Source organism: Falco naumanni, chromosome 5, assembly GCF_017639655.2.
Source record: "Falco naumanni isolate bFalNau1 chromosome 5, bFalNau1.pat, whole genome shotgun sequence".
Classification (NCBI taxonomy): Eukaryota; Metazoa; Chordata; class Aves; order Falconiformes; family Falconidae; genus Falco; species Falco naumanni.
Genome location: NC_054058.1, coordinates 27,965,523 through 27,982,857, shown reverse-complemented (window position 1 = coordinate 27,982,857; position 17,335 = coordinate 27,965,523). Strand labels below are relative to the sequence as shown.

The 17,335-nt window shown below is 42.7% G+C and overlaps 1 protein-coding gene across 2 annotated transcripts in view; it reads left to right on the top strand.

The window, feature by feature from the left end:
- Nucleotides 1-14,527, top strand: part of CREB3L2 (cAMP responsive element binding protein 3 like 2) — an 85,555-nt gene extending 71,028 nt beyond the window's left edge. For both annotated transcript variants that reach the window (XM_040594478.1, XM_040594477.1), the window contains exons 9-12: nt 4,634-4,733; nt 5,683-5,809; nt 6,483-6,708; nt 7,657-14,527. In XM_040594478.1, coding sequence (XP_040450412.1) covers nt 4,634-4,733; nt 5,683-5,809; nt 6,483-6,708; nt 7,657-7,732 — 529 coding nt within the window. In that variant the 3' untranslated portion in view covers nt 7,733-14,527. The remainder of the gene's footprint in view (nt 1-4,633; nt 4,734-5,682; nt 5,810-6,482; nt 6,709-7,656) is intronic.
- Nucleotides 14,528-17,335: the final 2,808 nt, after the last annotated feature.

Below are 17,335 nucleotides of genomic sequence, written 5' to 3'. Positions count from 1 at the left end.
ACTTCAGGAGAACCCTGCTTGCATTACAAAATCTGGCTCCAAACCATGGAAACACTAAAATATCTTCTCTTAAAATGTTCCTACATTATTTTCAGCAGCATGAAAAAATTTAGAAGAATCTTCCCTGAGAGCCTATCTTAGCTTGAAATTCTGGATCTGAAAAGACGTCATGTAAAAGTTGCAAGTGTGGTCAAAAAATTTGCATCCAGAAGCATCTCCCTTGACATTCATGCATCTTAAAAGACAAGGCAGGAAGCTGGGGACTGAGGTGCAGAGGAGTTTTTAATTCTTATTATTCTGAGTGGGTGACTGCAGCATTTTCGGCAGCTTTGGTATTAGAACACTAGCATATGTTTCCTCTCCTAATTTATGTGACTCAATCCCTTAAAAGAAAGCCGTCCAAGTTCCTTTCTAGGCAGTTTTCTCAAAACTAAGGAAGCACATTATTACATGCATACCTGTTACGTCTTGTAGCCACAAGTGAGCCAGGCTGTCATTGGTTCGAGTAGCATCTGAACATGTGGGGCACGACACTGCTGTCTTAGAAAGCAAAGGGTGTGAGAAGAAGCTGGCACCAAGAGTTGAACTGACTTGTCCCAGTCACCAAGAAGGCTTGATCCACTCACGTTTTGTCCCTGGGACCCAAGGGAGAAACTGCCAGTGATCTAGGGGACTGAATGTGCTTTCTGACACCAGCATTGTCTAGCTGAGAGTCATAGCTATTTGGGCTTAAAGACAGTAGTGAAACATCTGGTGCTGTGTGTGACATAAGAGAAGTACTTTTGCTTTTCACTTCTGTTGAGTCTGTATTTATAAACATATTGACAATCACTTTCCCTGGGTAAATGACAGACATAGGATCCAATTGGCGTATTGTTGAGAGTGTTACACATGGACAGTACATGCAAGTAACTGCTAGAGTTGCTGCATTGGAGTAATGACTAGCAGGTTGTGTAGAACTCCACTCTGACAGGCACCTTAAAGTATTTATAAATACAACTGGGATGTTCTTCCATTTCTCATGTTCCTGCTCAACCTATTATTATGACTCCCAGTCATCTAAAGATCAAATTGTGTATCAGTCTTACCCACCAAGGGTTTATTAGCACCAAAGCTGCCAGACTTCACTGATTTGCTTGACTTTTCGGTTATTGAGGCTGGTGAAGTAATTTACCAAGTCATTTTCAAGGAGTGAAGGACCTGGATTTAAGCAATGAGATATCTTGCACTTCATTTCAGGCCACCCTTATAACAGATGACAAAGCATGGCAGCCCGGGAGTGACTCCTTCTTTTCAAAGCAGCAGGACAGTGTTTTTAATGCTGAAACATCTTTGATGAAAAATTGTTCGATTTTTTTCTTTGCAATTCAAATGAGGAAAGATTGTGGACTTTTTTCTGCTTTGGGGTATTTTGGTCTTTCAGCAAAAACCTTACTTTGAGATTTGCTCTCTTTCCTACAAATAAGACAGGCAGAGAAGGCATCTGTGTGTAGAGTTGGAAGACAGGATAATTTTTCTCTGTCCTTATCAAAATCAGGTGTTGTTTCTTACAAAGTAGATAAAGTCTCTGAAAAGTCTTGATCAAAATAAACAGTGTTTGGTGTCCCCTAGAAACTGTCTTTTTTTGTTTAAATTTATATTGGATTTTAAACTTAAACACTGAAGTGAGGGAGCCTTCCAGGTAGCTAGATCCTGGAGTGACAAATTTTCTCTCCTTAATCAAAGTGTCACTGGAAGCAGAGGGAAAGCCTTGACTTGTTCCTTACTTTGGTCACGGAAGGGGCTCTTCTAAAGATGAATATGTGAATGTGCATACGAAAACAAGACATCATAGGCGGAGTGAATTTGCTGGCAGTGTGTGGAAGGGAGAGCAGGAGTCTTCAGTCACTTTGCAGCTTTCCTATGAGGTGCTTCCATTGGCAGAGAAAAGCGTGAAAGCACGTTCACACCTCCTACGGAGGTGACCCTCTAATTGAATATCACTGGGAAATGTGTCAGACACAGTGAAAATAATCCCTGTGGGTGCAAACCCCTTTATGCACGCTGCCTTGGGATTGCATTTCCTCCTGTTAGGACTTAGCCATAGGCTGTGTGTTTCACTAAAAGCATTTGTGGCCTTCCTGCTGCTATGTAGAGGGAGCATCTTAGTTTGACTGAAGTACCTGTCCTGCTGAGCAGAGAGCTGCTCCTTTTCCCTCTTAGTCCAGATTACGCCTGCAGCCATCCAGTAGCAACGAAGGCAGCTTTTGCGTGGGAAAACAGATCTTTTGACCTCAGAATCCAGTCTTCTGCCATGCCAGGTTCAAATAGAGAATAAGAGCACCAAGGAGTGCCCTATTTTGGCAGTAGCAGAGTAAGCTGGTATCATCTCTGAACAAGCTTGTTTCTTGCCCTCGCCTCGGCTTTTGCTCTTAGTTTGAAAATGCACCTGTAGCCTCATGACTCCCAACACTGAGTCCTTGTCTGTTGAAAAGACAGTAGCTCTGCTCAAACATACAAATTACTGGGGGGAGAAAGAGGTTTTCTATGAAGGCAGTTGGTAAATAAGATGGGGGATGAATCTTCCTCTGTATATAGGAGACCTCAGGGTACGTGCCTAACTATACTTTCCAAAAAGAGAGTGTTTTGGAATCAGCTCTTTGAGACTACTCTGCCCAGCAGGTTTTATAAATTCGACACAAAAAGGCAGAGATGAGCAAAATGAGAATTGCCTCTTTTCTGTTGATTTCCCCACCAGCCATTAGCTGTTTTCTCACTGACGCCTCCACAAAAGTGGCAAAGAGTGATCAGCATTTCAAGGCTGCTGCTGCTGCCAGCCCCGGAGCTGGGGAGGAGGAGAGCTCCTTCCTCCTCCCTCTGCAGAGCTGTTCTGTGTCGAGCCCAGTAACTCAGGCCCCAAACAGGAAAGATTTAGTCTATAACAGCACAGAAACCACAAGGTTAATAAGGCATTGCTGTATAACATAGCTGGTGTCATATGGTGGGAATATTATAAGCAGTAATTTCTATACTGGAAAATTATATATACCACATACACAAGTCTTTGTGAACCCTGTGCCATGTAGTGGATGTGAGGAGGAACTGGGGAAAGATGCAGAATTTCCCAGGGAATTAGGATGGTCTCATTTACGTGATGGACAGTGTTCTAATATCTTAATTTGCCTGTGATGTCTCTAATAGTGAGTAAAGGACTGAATTAGACTAATCACTTTCTTTTTTTAAATACTGAGTTGCAGGATAAACCATGCTCTCAAGAGTATGCAAGACATCCTTCCTTAATAAGTTGAGAAGGATCTGCTGGCCCAGATATACCTGCTGTGAGCATGCCTTGTGCTCATTTCAGAAAGCATTCCTGAAGTCCTTGGAATCATTAAACCCTAATTAGCAATGAGCATTGATAATTAAAAAAATCTATAATAATAGGCAGACCAGTGTATATTGAGCTGTGAAGGCACCTCTGGGTCTGTCCTACAATAGCTTTTAGCCAACTTGATCTTAAAATAATCCTTCTAGTTTCTCTGACATCCTGACCTTGCTTCTTGCTTTAGCTTTTGATGTCAGAGCCTCCAAAGCTGTTGCCTCAAGTTTTGTGGGGGTTATCCTCCGCAGTAGATTGAGAGACTTACAGGAGAATTGAAAAGTAACATTGGAAACAAACAGCAAATTTAACATCTTGATACAAAATTGTACTATATTTGTGTTGAGGACGACAGACATTTGTGTTACTCCTCGTCTGTTAAAAAGCTTTAATGAAAACAAAATGAAAACTTCTGTGAAAATCCTATATCAATCATACTTTGATGTCATTTCCCATTTAAATTACTAGTATCCTGACAGTCATAATTGATGATACTGTAGAAGAAAATCAGCCAGAAAGACAGATGAGTATCATCCTGGTCGGGGAGTGTTGAATTCGACCACAAGAGAATTGTGATTGTGGTTGGGACCTCTGGAATACACAGTCAGAGTAGTCACTTGAAGCATCTGTGATTTTTCTCAGCTCCTGGAGGATTTAGCAAATAGCAGTCAAATGTTTTATTTAATAAATGAATTTGAGAAGTGGAGTCTGTGCCTGTATCTGGCTTTAAGACCTTCTCTTTGAAAATGGTCCAGCATGTGGTCCAAACCGCTGTACAGCACGTTTTCAGAAAAAGGAGGTAGCTGTACCTCTACCACTACTTTGAGCAGTTACAAACTTGCTTCTGCACCTCTTCAAGGAATGGTGAAACTCCTGCTGAATTCATGACACAGAATCAGGTTGATATGCATCTAGTCACTTGCATGTAGATCAGTTTCAGTTGTTTGTAAGCTTACCAGAATAATTTCTTCTAGAAACACTGAAAACAATTTTTACTTACAAGAGCTTTCTGAAAGTACTAAAGAAATCATTTTTCAGGACGCCACCTGAGGGAAAGACAAAAGAGCTTTTTGAAAGTTCTAGTGTTAATACATGTAAAAACTTTGTAAAATGGAAAACACTCCTCGCATTGAACTTCAAGGAGAAGACTTTTAACTATCTGTACTTTATATTAAATGCTGTGTTACTGCCAGGTGTGGAATTTGAAGCAAAAAACTATTTAACCAGCAAGCAGATTGGTGTGTGTGATGCTTGTCTGTTATCTTTGCTTTCCAGAACACTTCTGCAGCAGTTGCAGAGGCTCCAAGCCATGGTCGCTGGGAAAGTGTCCCGTTCGTGTAAGGCAGCTAGCACACAGACAGGGACCTGTCTTATGGTGAGTGTCCCTAATGTGAGGAATTACAGGGGAATGAGAATCTCTTTCCACTGCTCAAAGGCAGTTCTGCAAAGCCCCTCACTTGCAAATTCTCAGCTTGGGAATCTTCTCTTCATAATTTGGGAATTAATTCTGGGGTAGGTGAGACTCCTGGCTGACGAAGATTAATGGTGGTGGGAAGGCATTAAATTCTGGAGGAGACCGGCCCTGTCCTTTTGATTGGGTGCTGTGGTGATAAAAGCAGCACTGCTCCTCTGAGTGACCTGTTTTATTATTTCCTACAATATTGTATGTGAGAAATAATGTCTAGGATTGTAAAATGAAAACGAGGGTGACCTTTGATGCGCAGTTCTTTTGATACCAGTAAAAATAAACTTGCTTATCCAAATAAAAAGTCATATTTTACATAAGGCTGTAAATCTAACTCTGTCCTATTTCAGTAATAGTAGTCAGGATAAATAAACAGTTAGAATGAAACTTTTCCCTTTTCCCTCCTTACACTTATCCAGCAAGTTCCCTCTATACTAGTGCTATAAATTGATGGAAATTATTTTCAAGACTTAAGCTGTTCTCCTAGTCTGCTACCCTCTCTGCACTTTGAAGCAAGATTGGGGCCAGGAGCAGAAATAGCCTTAGAAATTCCTGAGAATATCTCTAACACACACGTGGCGGCTGTGTCTGCTTTTCAGTTCTGGAAGCAAGATGACAGGCCGAAATGGTGGCAGACGTTGAAAACAAACTCCGGTGTTGAAAATTGCCCTTTGAAGCACTGAATTGTTATTGCATATATGCCTTTGCTAAGAGGCGCTGTACGTAGTGATGAAAATAGCCTCAAATTACTTGTTTTGAAAAAAATATTAGATCTGCGTTGTGTTGATTCTTAGTTTTGATGTGTGCATGTGGGTCAAGAGCTACTGCACTTACCTGTTTGGCATCTTCCCTTTGCCAGATGGTGGTGCTGTGTTTTGCAGTAGTTTTTGGCAGCTTCTCTCAGAGCTACGGGCCGTATCCTTCTGCTACAAAGATGGTGTTGCCCAGGCAGCATTCCTCATCAGAGTCCTACACAGACTCCGTTGGTAAGTGACAACTGTCCTAGTCTTGCTCCTTCCTTGGTTGTGCTTCGGCACTTGTCTTCCACCCGCATCCCTAATCCCCTCCTCAAGCACCTCTGCTCCTTAGCCAGCCATTCCTTGATACACCTGTGTTTTTCAAAGGAGGATGGTTTGGCAAGGTATGCTGATGGTAGCAGGCTCCATAAACACAAGCAAAGCCTTTTCCTCACTAGTCTGCTTCTGTTTAAATCAGTTTTGTTTCTATTTGTGGAATTAAAGCTAGTGGTCTGTAAAAAGTAGCAGTATTTCTACTTGGTAGCAAACATTCGTACTGTTAAAATAACCAACTGATATCAGCTGGTGTTTCCTTTGCCAGTGTCAACAAAGAGTCCAAGGACTGAGTGGGAAACTGTTAGCATTACATACTCGTCGTGAACCAGTTGCTTTCAATGTATATTATGGAAGGGATTGTTTCACTTTGTTCTTGTTTTGTGAATAATTCAGAGCTTTTTGATCGCTGCCTGAACCACCACTGTGGTATCTTTCCTCAGCTATCAAATTACCAATTAATCACTATCAAGAGAAAAGACCTCTGCACCTTTAGTTCTGCTCTGACAGTTTCCATTTCCTAAAATGACCACGGCTGTTCTCTGAGCTGCCTGTTTCTCGTGTCTTTTTGCCTTGTCTTTGTATGCAGTGAGGTCAAGGAGTCTGCTAATTTATGAAGAGCCTCACCAGCTGGAGGAGTCGTCAAGCCCGATCTCCTTTGCAGATCGCAATGACAGGCAAGCAGACACTTCCAAGTACGCAGCGCTGTCCCTGGAAGCCATGCCAGGGACACAGCAGGATGATATCATGCAGTTCACAATAGCCAACGAGACGAGGCTAGAGAAATCGGTGCTGCTGGGCCTGCAGCAGCACAGGTGAGTGCAGGTTGGGCTGCTTGTCATACAGGTGTCACTGTCATTTGTGCCTGTGGGCCAGCAGTAAGACTAGAGGCTCAGCTACGCTGGGAACTGTGAAACATGAAGAGCTTGGTCTCTGTCTGGAGAGCCTACAGGCAAAGTTGTTGTTACTCTGGAGAAGTGGTTGCAACAATATTGTAGTAATACAGCTACTGAACTCCTCAGTGCTTCTGCCAAAAACGTAACCCCTGTAAGCCTGTTAGTTGTGCCTGCCCACTTCTTTAAGCACTAACTTCTGTGTCTTCTGAAGGAATAAGCTTTTGCCAGTTGCGTGGAAGTGTGAGGCTGTGACTCACTGGGCTTTCTATGAGGTTAGGGTGTAAAGAGCTGCAGCATCTTGCAGCAGTGATCTTCCTAAAGCATTACTGTGGAAAGTTTGCCGGACTCTGTCGTAAGAGACAGACCTGTAAAGTTATCTGAACTACTTAACACAGCATTCCTTAGTGATTTTTTTTTTTTTTTTGTTAAGCATAAGTGTAAGTTTTTGGGACCTCTGAAAAGGGAGAGATTTACTGGTTTTAATATGTGTGTGCAGTTTTCTTTCCACTGTACCTATTCTTGTCCTGCCACTGTCCTGTTGGCCCAGATCTTGGTCTCTGCTAACAAGCAGTAGCAAGCACACCAACCAGTGGAGAGAGGAATTTTGTTTGGAAGCATGCTATTCTGATGTCTAGGATGAGCCACGTCACCCCAAGCATGCCTTCTGAGCATGGTGTCAAAGTTATACCTAGAGCCAAAGAGATGACTAATTTAGTGTGTTGCCATCCTCCAACTAACAAGTACCTGATAAATGCTAAGTGTCGTCTTAGCATTAGCCAGTTCAAGGTGATGCTTTGATAGGTGCTTTTAAAAATGACTAACTGTTAGTGTTAACCTTTATTGTTTTGGTTTTTTTGTTCCCTACAGAGTCAGCTCTGAACTAGAAGGAAATGAAACACTGAAGATAATTGAAATAGATAGAAGAGTCAATGCCACCTCTTAAAAATAAATAAGACCTTTTTTCTTGACTTCCCTCTTTCCCACATATTGTCAACCAAAGTCCCCCCTGACTAGTCATCCTCAGTGAACCAAAGCACAAAAGAGAGGAGTTCAACTTCTGCATCGACTGGTGAGGCTGTGACTGCAGATGGGATCTCTTGTCTTTGTAACTCCCTTCCTCACTTCACACACAGTCCCTGTCTTTGCTTTTATTCCTTTCCTGTCTAATACTGCAAGGGCAGGATTGAATTATGATGGCAGATGATGCCAGCAGTGTGCCGGTGACTGGTGTGTGTGTGCGTGCGTGCATGCACATATCCTAATCTGAACACAAAGATTCTTTCTGTAGAAGAATGAATACGCAAAACCAATGGGAACATGTGGGATGATAGGTTTCTTAGGAGGAGATAATTGAGAGAAAGAGGAGGTGCAGCATGGTGCGGCTCTGAATCTATCCACAGCTCCATGCCTATTGGTCTACAGCACCTGAGCCTTTTGGGGGGTATTGAGAAGCACGTATATAGCCTGCTTCTGAAGGGACAAGAAAGGGCCCGGATACTGCTGAGTTAACATGGGCAGGAGAGGGGTGGGCAATGACGATGCTGAATTGTCCTCCCCTAGCTCTTTCTCTTCTCCCCTCCAGCCTCCTTATCATTTCGTGGGGTAAATTTCTCTGGGTTGAAAGCAGTCCCAGTAGGCTTCCCTACTGCTTCCACCCTTGTGGAATTCAAGCAAAGATCAGTTGCTGTCTTGTCACACTTTGTGTGGGAGAATTACACTAGTTTTTCTAAATCTGTTTAGAAAGCAGGTTTTGTTAAATTTATGCAATGTTTTGGATGGATGTCCTTTAGTCTGCTTAAGGCTAATCTATTTAGCTTAAAACAGTTCCTTCCCAATAAACTAAATCAATGTAAGGCTTAAATCAGAAGTGCCTCCTGAGAGGACCATATGGTTTTAATTTATTAGCTTCTAGATGCATTGATGGAATTTCTTACGTAGACCTGGTCTCAGATTGTCCTGTATTTTCCTTTCCTTGCCATCTTCCTGTTACTATTGTAAATAGTATTTATTAGCTTTGCAAAATTTTGTTCAGGCAGTTGCAATGAAGAGAACTGAGCTTCCCTAACCCTGCAAGTGGTCTGGGCGAACTCTGATATGAGACACAAAATATCACCCGTTCCCGCCCCCTAAACTTGAGTTGCCCTAAAATAAAGCCATGTGTCTTATCTTCCTCTTACCTCCTTTTCCAGAGATGTGATCTTGGACCAACCGCTTAGCAGAAAAGGCGTGCTCCAGCTAGGCACAGTTCAGGGCTGGCGGTGGTAGATACTGTCTTAACTGTATGGCAAGAGAGCCTCTGGCCTGAGGAGTTGAGTGTTTAGGCAGGAAACAAGGCAAAAGAGGAATGAGATGGGTACACAGGGAGGTGAAAAGACTGGCCCAAGTTCAGTGGAAAAGCCAAGAGCAGTATTCAGGTCTGATCCTGGTCTAGTACTCTTCTCCCTGCTTTGTTTCCTCCTTGTCCCAGGCAGCTGTTGCCTTTAAGGGTTCTCCCTCTCTCAGTGCCCTGGTCATGCCTTTGCCTGAGCTGTGCTTCTTGCAGTGGCACAGTTGAACCTACCCCAGGATTTGAGCAGAGTTTTGTCTGGTTACTACAGAAGGGCGCTCGGACTCCATTGAGGATGGATTTAATGTGAAAATTCTAATTTAGCAGGCTAGCATAGCTACTTTACAGTTTACCAGAAGTCAATTTAAAAAAATTATAAGGAACTTTGAAGCTCTTTTTTCTTCTTTTTTTTTTTTTTCTAATGACAAATAAGGGAAAAACTAACCTAGCCTTACAAGTAATTTTTTACCATGTACAGTAGATATTTCCTGCAAGTATTCTATTTTGTAAAATACTGGATTTGTATTTTATTACAGCAGCTGCCACACCAGCTCCTTTCTTGTTCTTCGTTCTTGGACTTTCTTCCTTCAGTATCCTATTTGCAGCCTTCAGGACTGACTCAAAACTCAGTGAAATGAATGGAAGGAATTCAGTGAATTACAAGGGGCTGTGGATCAGTCCCCACTGTACCATTTTAAGAAGGTGTTTCACATTAGTGGAAGTGAAACGTGAGTCTGACTCCGTGAGCTAGTGATGAGTTTTGGTGTACAGGTGTACTTTTTAGGTAATGCCCTATTCCTCTATGCAAGTGCCTTTTTGTTATTTTATCTTTGGTGGCAATGAGAGGAGAAATGCTGTTATAGTCTATTTTGCAAGTGTTCCCTTCTCGGCATGGGTCAGTCTCCTCCCTAAAGTATCTTTCCCTTCACAGTGATCCTGCTGAGTCCTCTGAGTCATTCCAGTATCCACCAACAACTTTGTATGGTTTGGTTTTTTGGGTTTTTTTTTTTGTTTTTTTGTTTTTTTTTTGTTTTAGTTTGGTTTGGTTTTTTTTTTTACGATTTAAGGCTTCCTGTAAATAACGAGCACTGGTGGGTGCCACAAGGGATGGCTGCATTGCTTAGCCACATGAGGTCAGCAAAGTGGCAGGAGAAAGCTGGGACTGACCCTTCCATTACGGTATGGCTGGTCAGTGTAAGCGGGCAAGATCATAGCTTAGAAAATTCCTTAAATGGTCTTTGTTTTCAGAGCACCCATGGTTTGCCACCTCTGGGGGCAACTGAATGCTCAAGTCTTCTGCAAAAGAGGCCCCACGCTGCCAAGCCCAGCACTGCTCCTATTAGTTTTGCAGTTTGCGCTGTGCGTGAGTAGGAGGCTGCTCTGCCTGAGCTCATGCCCATTAAATGGAACACCTCCTCTTGCAGATACAGCTGACTTCGCTGTATTAAAACCAAAATTGAATTATTTCTCAGTACTTAAAGGACAGATGATTTCACAAACCCTAGACAATCCCCTCTCTCTGAAACCTACTGCACTAGTCACCATTAAAGCTTTGCCCTTTTTTTTGCTTAAATTGGGCATGTCGGTTCAGATCTGATTGGGAGATAGTCATGGTTTCATCGGGAGCATTTTAAACTGGCCACGGTCTCGGTCAGTCCTCTGAACTAATTCATCCAAGCCAGTATGGCCATACTAATTTTCTTGTAACGGTTTGATAATATATAATCTTAATTTGTGTAATTCTTTAAGTTATTTTTAGATATTCTTTCGGGGAATCTCTTGACCTAGCACACACATTGCTTGGGGATTTATTATATTAAATCTTACTTCTTTATAGTGAGGAAAACCTTTGCTTTACTTTGGTATTTTTGTGATAATTTTTCTTCAGGGGCCTTAATACAACAGATTTATCTGCTAGATACTAGGGGCCAAAGAATCTCCTGTCATTATCTACCCACAGGCTGTTATGTGACAAAGACCTCACCATCTCCAGAGGTGGTTTATGCCCATGTTACGTATCTAGCAGGGGGACGGAGGAGGCAGGACACATGCAATTGCACTGCCAGCCCCAGCAGCCCGAGGGTGAACGTTGATGCACTGCGGACCACGTGGAGAGGCAGCTGTATGTGCTCTGTGCTAAGGGCATAGGGAAGGAGTAGTAATGCGTATTCAGGGAAGATGCCAGTAAAAGTGCTTTTAATTAGCTCAGCTATATTACTTGAGGTCTTAGCCTTCTGCCAGTATACTTTTTCCAGTGATCAGTGACTTGGTGCTGTAGAAGGATGTGTGTGTATGGACAGGGTAGGCAAAGGCCTTATGTGCTACTTAATTTCCATTTCCGCTAGAGGACTTAAGTGATCCTTAGAGTCTTCAGCTGTAATGTTGTGCTTCTTGTAGCGTGATTCTATGCACACTAATAAACTTACCTTTTGTCCTGTAGCTTTAAAGCATGTCTAGATCTGTTGGGTCTTTGCTTCTAGGGAGATAAGCTATGAAGGAATGTAGGGCATTATTTTTTTATATATATTTTAAAAGCATCAGCAGAGGGCATGTGACAGTTCTAACCTTGTCAGTGTGTAGGTATTGTTGAGTTTTTTTCCCCAGGCTATTTATAGTTCTTTGCTGCATTTCGCTTATTTCATCCGTACCATTCAATATTTTTCAGCAGCACAGACTAATAATGGATTAGGCTGGGCTGAGGTTCTTAGGCCAGATCCCAGCTGCTACGACACAGCCCGCTTGTCGTTACACAACTTTTGGAGGCTGCAGGTCTGGTTTATACTGGCAGGGGACCTCTGCCATATCTCTCTGTGTAACAGTGTATCTCAGTGTATTCTTGATTTTTCTAATATAGAGCTGAAAATTAATCTAAAAACTTTTCTTCTTCTTCTTTTTTTTTTTTTTTTTCCTGCTAAAGAAACCAACCCACCTCTCTGCTCCCATCCCCCAAACTATCAGTGGTGAATTCTGTCTAGACGCATTTAGAATGTAGGTCAAGTAAATGAACGATACTAATTGCTACGTTGGGAGGGATTTCCACTGAGTATTTGGGCTCTAGATTCTAGCTAATGCCAAGAGGCCATTGTACAAAACCCACGCAGCTAAGAACAGAGGTATACAGAGTATTTTTATACTCCTGGTGACTAAAATACTTCTTTCTCAAGTCACTAATTAGAAGGGGAACATTATGTATTCTGAAGGTGAAACGGTAGGTCAGTAATCTGTAACAACAGAAGTTCTACTAGCCTATAGAAGTGTAGTGCTATGATGTGTTGCTGCTTTTCACTATAGCGTTAAGGATAAACAACTTTGGGGGGTTGCAAAGATGAATGAACTGGCTTATGTGTTAAGGCCTTTACAAATAAGATGAAAGGATTCAGTCAATGAGCCAGGACATTGTAGCTTTCTTGTGGCCAAGAGAATGACAGTGGGCATTCAGGGATATGTTGAGGTTGTGATCCCAGTTAGTACCACATTGCTTAGGTGATCAACATCCATTGGAGACTCCAGGATTGTGAGGGAAATTGCTATTTGTTTTTGTGGTTTTCAGGTCTGGCCTTTTCCTGCTTTGCCAAGGTGTATATATATATATGAATGCACTTCCTACATAGGAAAAATTGCATCTTGCAGGCAACCCTCGTTTGTGATGCTGAAATGGAGGTTGGATATTCTTTATTAGCAGTATTCTCTTCTCTGCCCTGAAGCCAGTATCCTTAATCTTTCTCCAAGAGTTGGAACTGAATAAGTGAGAAGAAAACACAAGCAACCTGGATTTGTAGATCTATTTTACAGAAAAGAAATGGCAGGTGAAGGGAATCCTGATGTCACAGGGAACATTCTAGTTCCTGATTCCATAAATCAGCAGTGATAGTCTTTTTCATTAGTTCCCCCCTTGTTTTAGCTTTAGTCTTCCCCTTGCTCTTTAATACTAAACAGTCCTATTTATGCATACCTGACCTTTATGGTATATGCCATTTTCCCTTCCAACCAGCAGGAAAAAATCGTTTTGAACTTTCGTAGCCCATAATTAAGGGAGTGGAAGGGAGAGAGGGGGAAGCAGAGGCAGGTAATCAGTTTCTTTTAACAGAACTCTGCTCGTATCTGACTTTGCCATATCAGATCTTAATTCAGTGGTGCTGATGTAACAGTGTCTTGCTTTTTTCATTTGTACAGTTAGCAACGAGTGCGAGTGTGTGTGTATCTGTGCATGTGTGCATGGTGAGTAACTTTAAAAAACCAAAAAGGCAGAGTTGTTTTCTTAATGCAGTAGGCATCACTAAGTAAAGGCATCTACCTGAAAACACAGGACACATTCCACTTGGTGCAACAGAAAGTCCAGGTGTTTCTGTCTGAAACCTGTTCACATTCCATCTCACCGAGCACTCATGAAACAGTCATGTGAATTGCTGTCTGAAGTGTGTGCTATTAGTAATTGTAGACTCAAAGTTGTTGCACTGTCATTTTGCGTGTATGCATAGACTGTCTGGCCTTTCTGTAGGACAGCTCTGTTTGGTACAAAAAAAATAATTACTTTAGGTTTGATTGTATCTTCTGGTGTCATTTTTGTTCTGCAGAGTTATGGCTTTGAATGCTTTTTTTTGTTTGTTTTGTTTTAATGGTGTAAATTAGCCTTAAAAAGTGGCCCCTGGGAGCTGATGGCTCAAGGAAAGTAATTTTATTGGGCTGGTCTTCTGGGAGAGTACCTGAAGATTACCCCCTCCTGGGAGGGAGCACTACTGCCCTGACCACCATGCGGGCACAGCAAGATGCCAGCAAGGGGAAGCAGTTTGCTTTCAGAGGGCCATGCCGTGATGCAAGTACATCACAGTTTCCCTGAGATTTGCTGGTCTTATTACTTGATGTTACCCTTCTGAAGAGAAATACATATCCAGGGCCAAAGCCATTGCCCTGGGCCATGCAAAACAATAGCTTGTGACTCCAAGTTACTCTTCGTGTGACACCCTTAAGGCTTTCCAGCTGTTATTTCCCTTTCCTTCTGTTCATGCGGATACAGTATGGGTTTGTGCAAAGATTTAAAACAATCTAAGATTAAAAGAACAGTGATACTACTGCAAAAAGCACACACCCCCTAAACTCCTTGGTAAACTCCATTGGAGCATCTTCTGACTGCAGGTATCTCTGTTCTTTTGCCACAAGTCTATTTAACTCTGTGTATGTGTGTTCAGTGGCCTCTCTATTTTTGTACAAGCTCTGTCATCTGGATACGGTCCCACCTGATTTTCACACTGCAAACATGTCCATTGGGCGGAAAGAAATTGCTATTTTTCCTTTTTAAATCGTCTGCTTGGTTCTATGGGAGAGCAGACTACCTGCTTTTGTAGCCTAAACATGTATGTAGCAAAGTATGTTATGCTTTTCATTTCCTGCAAATAAATATTTTCTGTAGAAAAAGCAAGTGCAACTTGTTTGCTTTCCTAATGGTTGGAAAAGTTCTGGTCCCTTGGCTTTCCCAAGTGTGGCGCTGCGCACAATGTGTCCATCTTCACACAGCAGAACTACCAGTACTTCAGCACATTGCTAGACAGAGGGGTTACAAGCAGCAGTGTGGGTTTTTACTGAAGCTGGCAACCCCTTCTCTTTTTTTGAAATTAGAGAATTGTGTCTGTCAACGGGTGGAAATTAGGCAAAGGCTGGTGGTGTTTTATAAGGATAATGGCACTTGAGTGCAACTGTGTGATACAGCCCCATTAATATTGAATTGTCTCTCTCTAAAAGTGGGATCCAGGGAGGCTGATGCTCAAGGAGGCACTAGCTTCAGCCTGGTGATACCTGTCTGCTAGAGCGTGCTGGAGCTTGATTCGTATGGGCCAAATAGCCCCCCTGCAAGGCAAGGCCTTTCCCTGCACTGACTTGATGCTGGGCAGCTAGTTGCTTAAACTGAAGTAATCTCCTAAAAGAGATTTTTCTGCTTTGGCTTTTAGGGGTTGGGTCCTCTGCTGGCCTCTGCTCCTTCCCTTACTCTGTGTCACCTCAGGAGCTGCCTCCAGCAGTTCAGAAGCTGCTGTTTTGCCTGTGTGAACAGTCGACATTGTCCACCAGTGCAGAAGCAGCACCCAGCCAGGGGAACAGAATTAACCTTTGCTACTTTGAGTAGACATGGAAAAGAAAACACCTGATTTCTTCCAGTCTGGGGACTCCGTGGCTGTGCTGGCCATCCAGGGAACGTGGCGGTGAATGACCTAGTGCAGATAAGAAAATTACCGTGCAGAGCTGGCTTTGTAAATGGTATAGTCATTTGTATTACACTAGCTTTCTACTAGGAAAGAGACCTTATATCTGGAGTACCATGCATCCATACGAGAGCAACCAACAGCTTCTCCTCTGCAGGAACTGCTAGCGATGGAAGTAATAGTTCCAGCTTTACTGAACTGAAAATGGAAGTGTGACAGATGGCTTTGGTGCCTCCTTTTCAAGGCCTTTTATAAAAGGCTGTTTAGAGGTTGGGGAAGGCAGTGTACCATGAAAATCGGAACACGCTGGCCTGCACTACGTTTGTGGCTGGTGCTGATTTTCAGAAAAGCTTTGGTTTGGGGCTGAAGAGGTTAAAGTAGCAGAAGAAGTTGGCAGTGAAGGAAAAAGCTCTACTCTGGTGCTTTTATCCCAAGGATTGTCTTTGCTGCCCACCACCATTCACTGTCACAAGAAAAGGACATTGGAATGAGAGGTTGGTTTTTCACCTGGCCAGGTTTTTTTGTCAGTCCTGTTGCGCACACAGTCTCCACGCAGTGCTGTAACAGAACAGCTCTCCCAGGCGAAGCACGGTTCCAGCATCAGCCACATTATCTAAGCCCCGCCTCAGTCACAGCAGATGATGAAGCAGTTCTTTCTCACAAAATTTGGTTTCTGTGCCTGAATGAAGAAGGTCTGTGGTGCTTTCCCTTGGAGGGTGGGGTAGAAGGGCTTTACTTTGTCCTTGGAAGTTCTGCATCCCACTCCTTTGCTGTCATTGTTTCAGAGGTCACTGCAGCCACCGTCTTTCTCCTGCTGCAGCTGGGTGCCCCTTGCTTTCTGAACAGGCAATTTCACTTGCCAGAACTATTGATGCAGCGCAATTCTTAGCAGCATCAAGCCATACATACCACATTTTTAGAGGAAAATCATCAAACTGTGACTGATTGGGGAAGTTACCCTCAGCTTAGTTTTAGCTGAGCTCAGTTCCTCCAAGCATACAAAACACCGGCTGGTGATTAACAATTGGTTAAGAATCTCCTCGAGTCTCACCATTACCCTTAAAGCATCACGCAGCAGGCAATGCTGCAGGGAATCTGTGATTAAAAAAGAAACCCACATACAATGGAGAAATGCTGGGTGATGAGCTGTCAGCCTTGCTACCTATCACCCTCCGGTACATGCTGTTCTTTGAAAAGCATGTTAATGTTTGAATTCAAGGCTGAATTTCGATACTCATTTCTCAGGCTCATTCCCATGGCAGGGCAGGAGGAAGGGTGTCCAAATGCAGCTTGCAGTGCCTCTCACGGTGTGGTTTGGGTAGTAAGTCTTCACCCCTTGCTGTTAGCTATTGCTTGTACCTATTTTACAACATCACAGACTTTGCCATCCTTGGAGGTATTCATGGTAGATTCATTACCAGTACTCCCTTTCCTGGTTCATTTCTTTTGGGTTTTTTATAGAACATGGACCTCATTAGCTGGGAGTTTAGAAGCAGTGAGCAAAAGCTTGCATCTTTGCCATAAGTAAAATAATTCTGTAGGAGCCATATCCTGTAGAGAGAGTGCACTGGATAGGGGCCAAGGAAATGAGCTTCTGGATTTAGTCTTGCTCATGGCATGCTGGTGAATTTGGCTGACCCTTCTCCATGTTTCAGATTCCCAGTTGGTAAAATGAGGCCAGTGGTGGCTTCCTCCTCTCTATAAAGCGTGCTGAGATTAAGCAAAGCAAGATGATCCAGAGGAAGTAGTAACTGGAGCCAAAAGCATGTTTCACTTTGTGTAGAATGAATAATGCTTGTGTGTCTTGTCTCCCTTCAGTTTGTGCTTCAAAAAGTTGAAGTGAAATGATTTGATTTCTCATTGTTTGGGGGGTGGGGGGGTGGGGTATATCTTGTGGGTTTCAAACAGTCCACAAAGAAGCCAGGATTGACTTGTTCAACTTTTTATTACTGAATTAATATTAAGCTGTGTTTACATGAGTTCTGTATGTTGCTATAAAATTACTTTTTTTGTGTATCTCCAGTGAGGA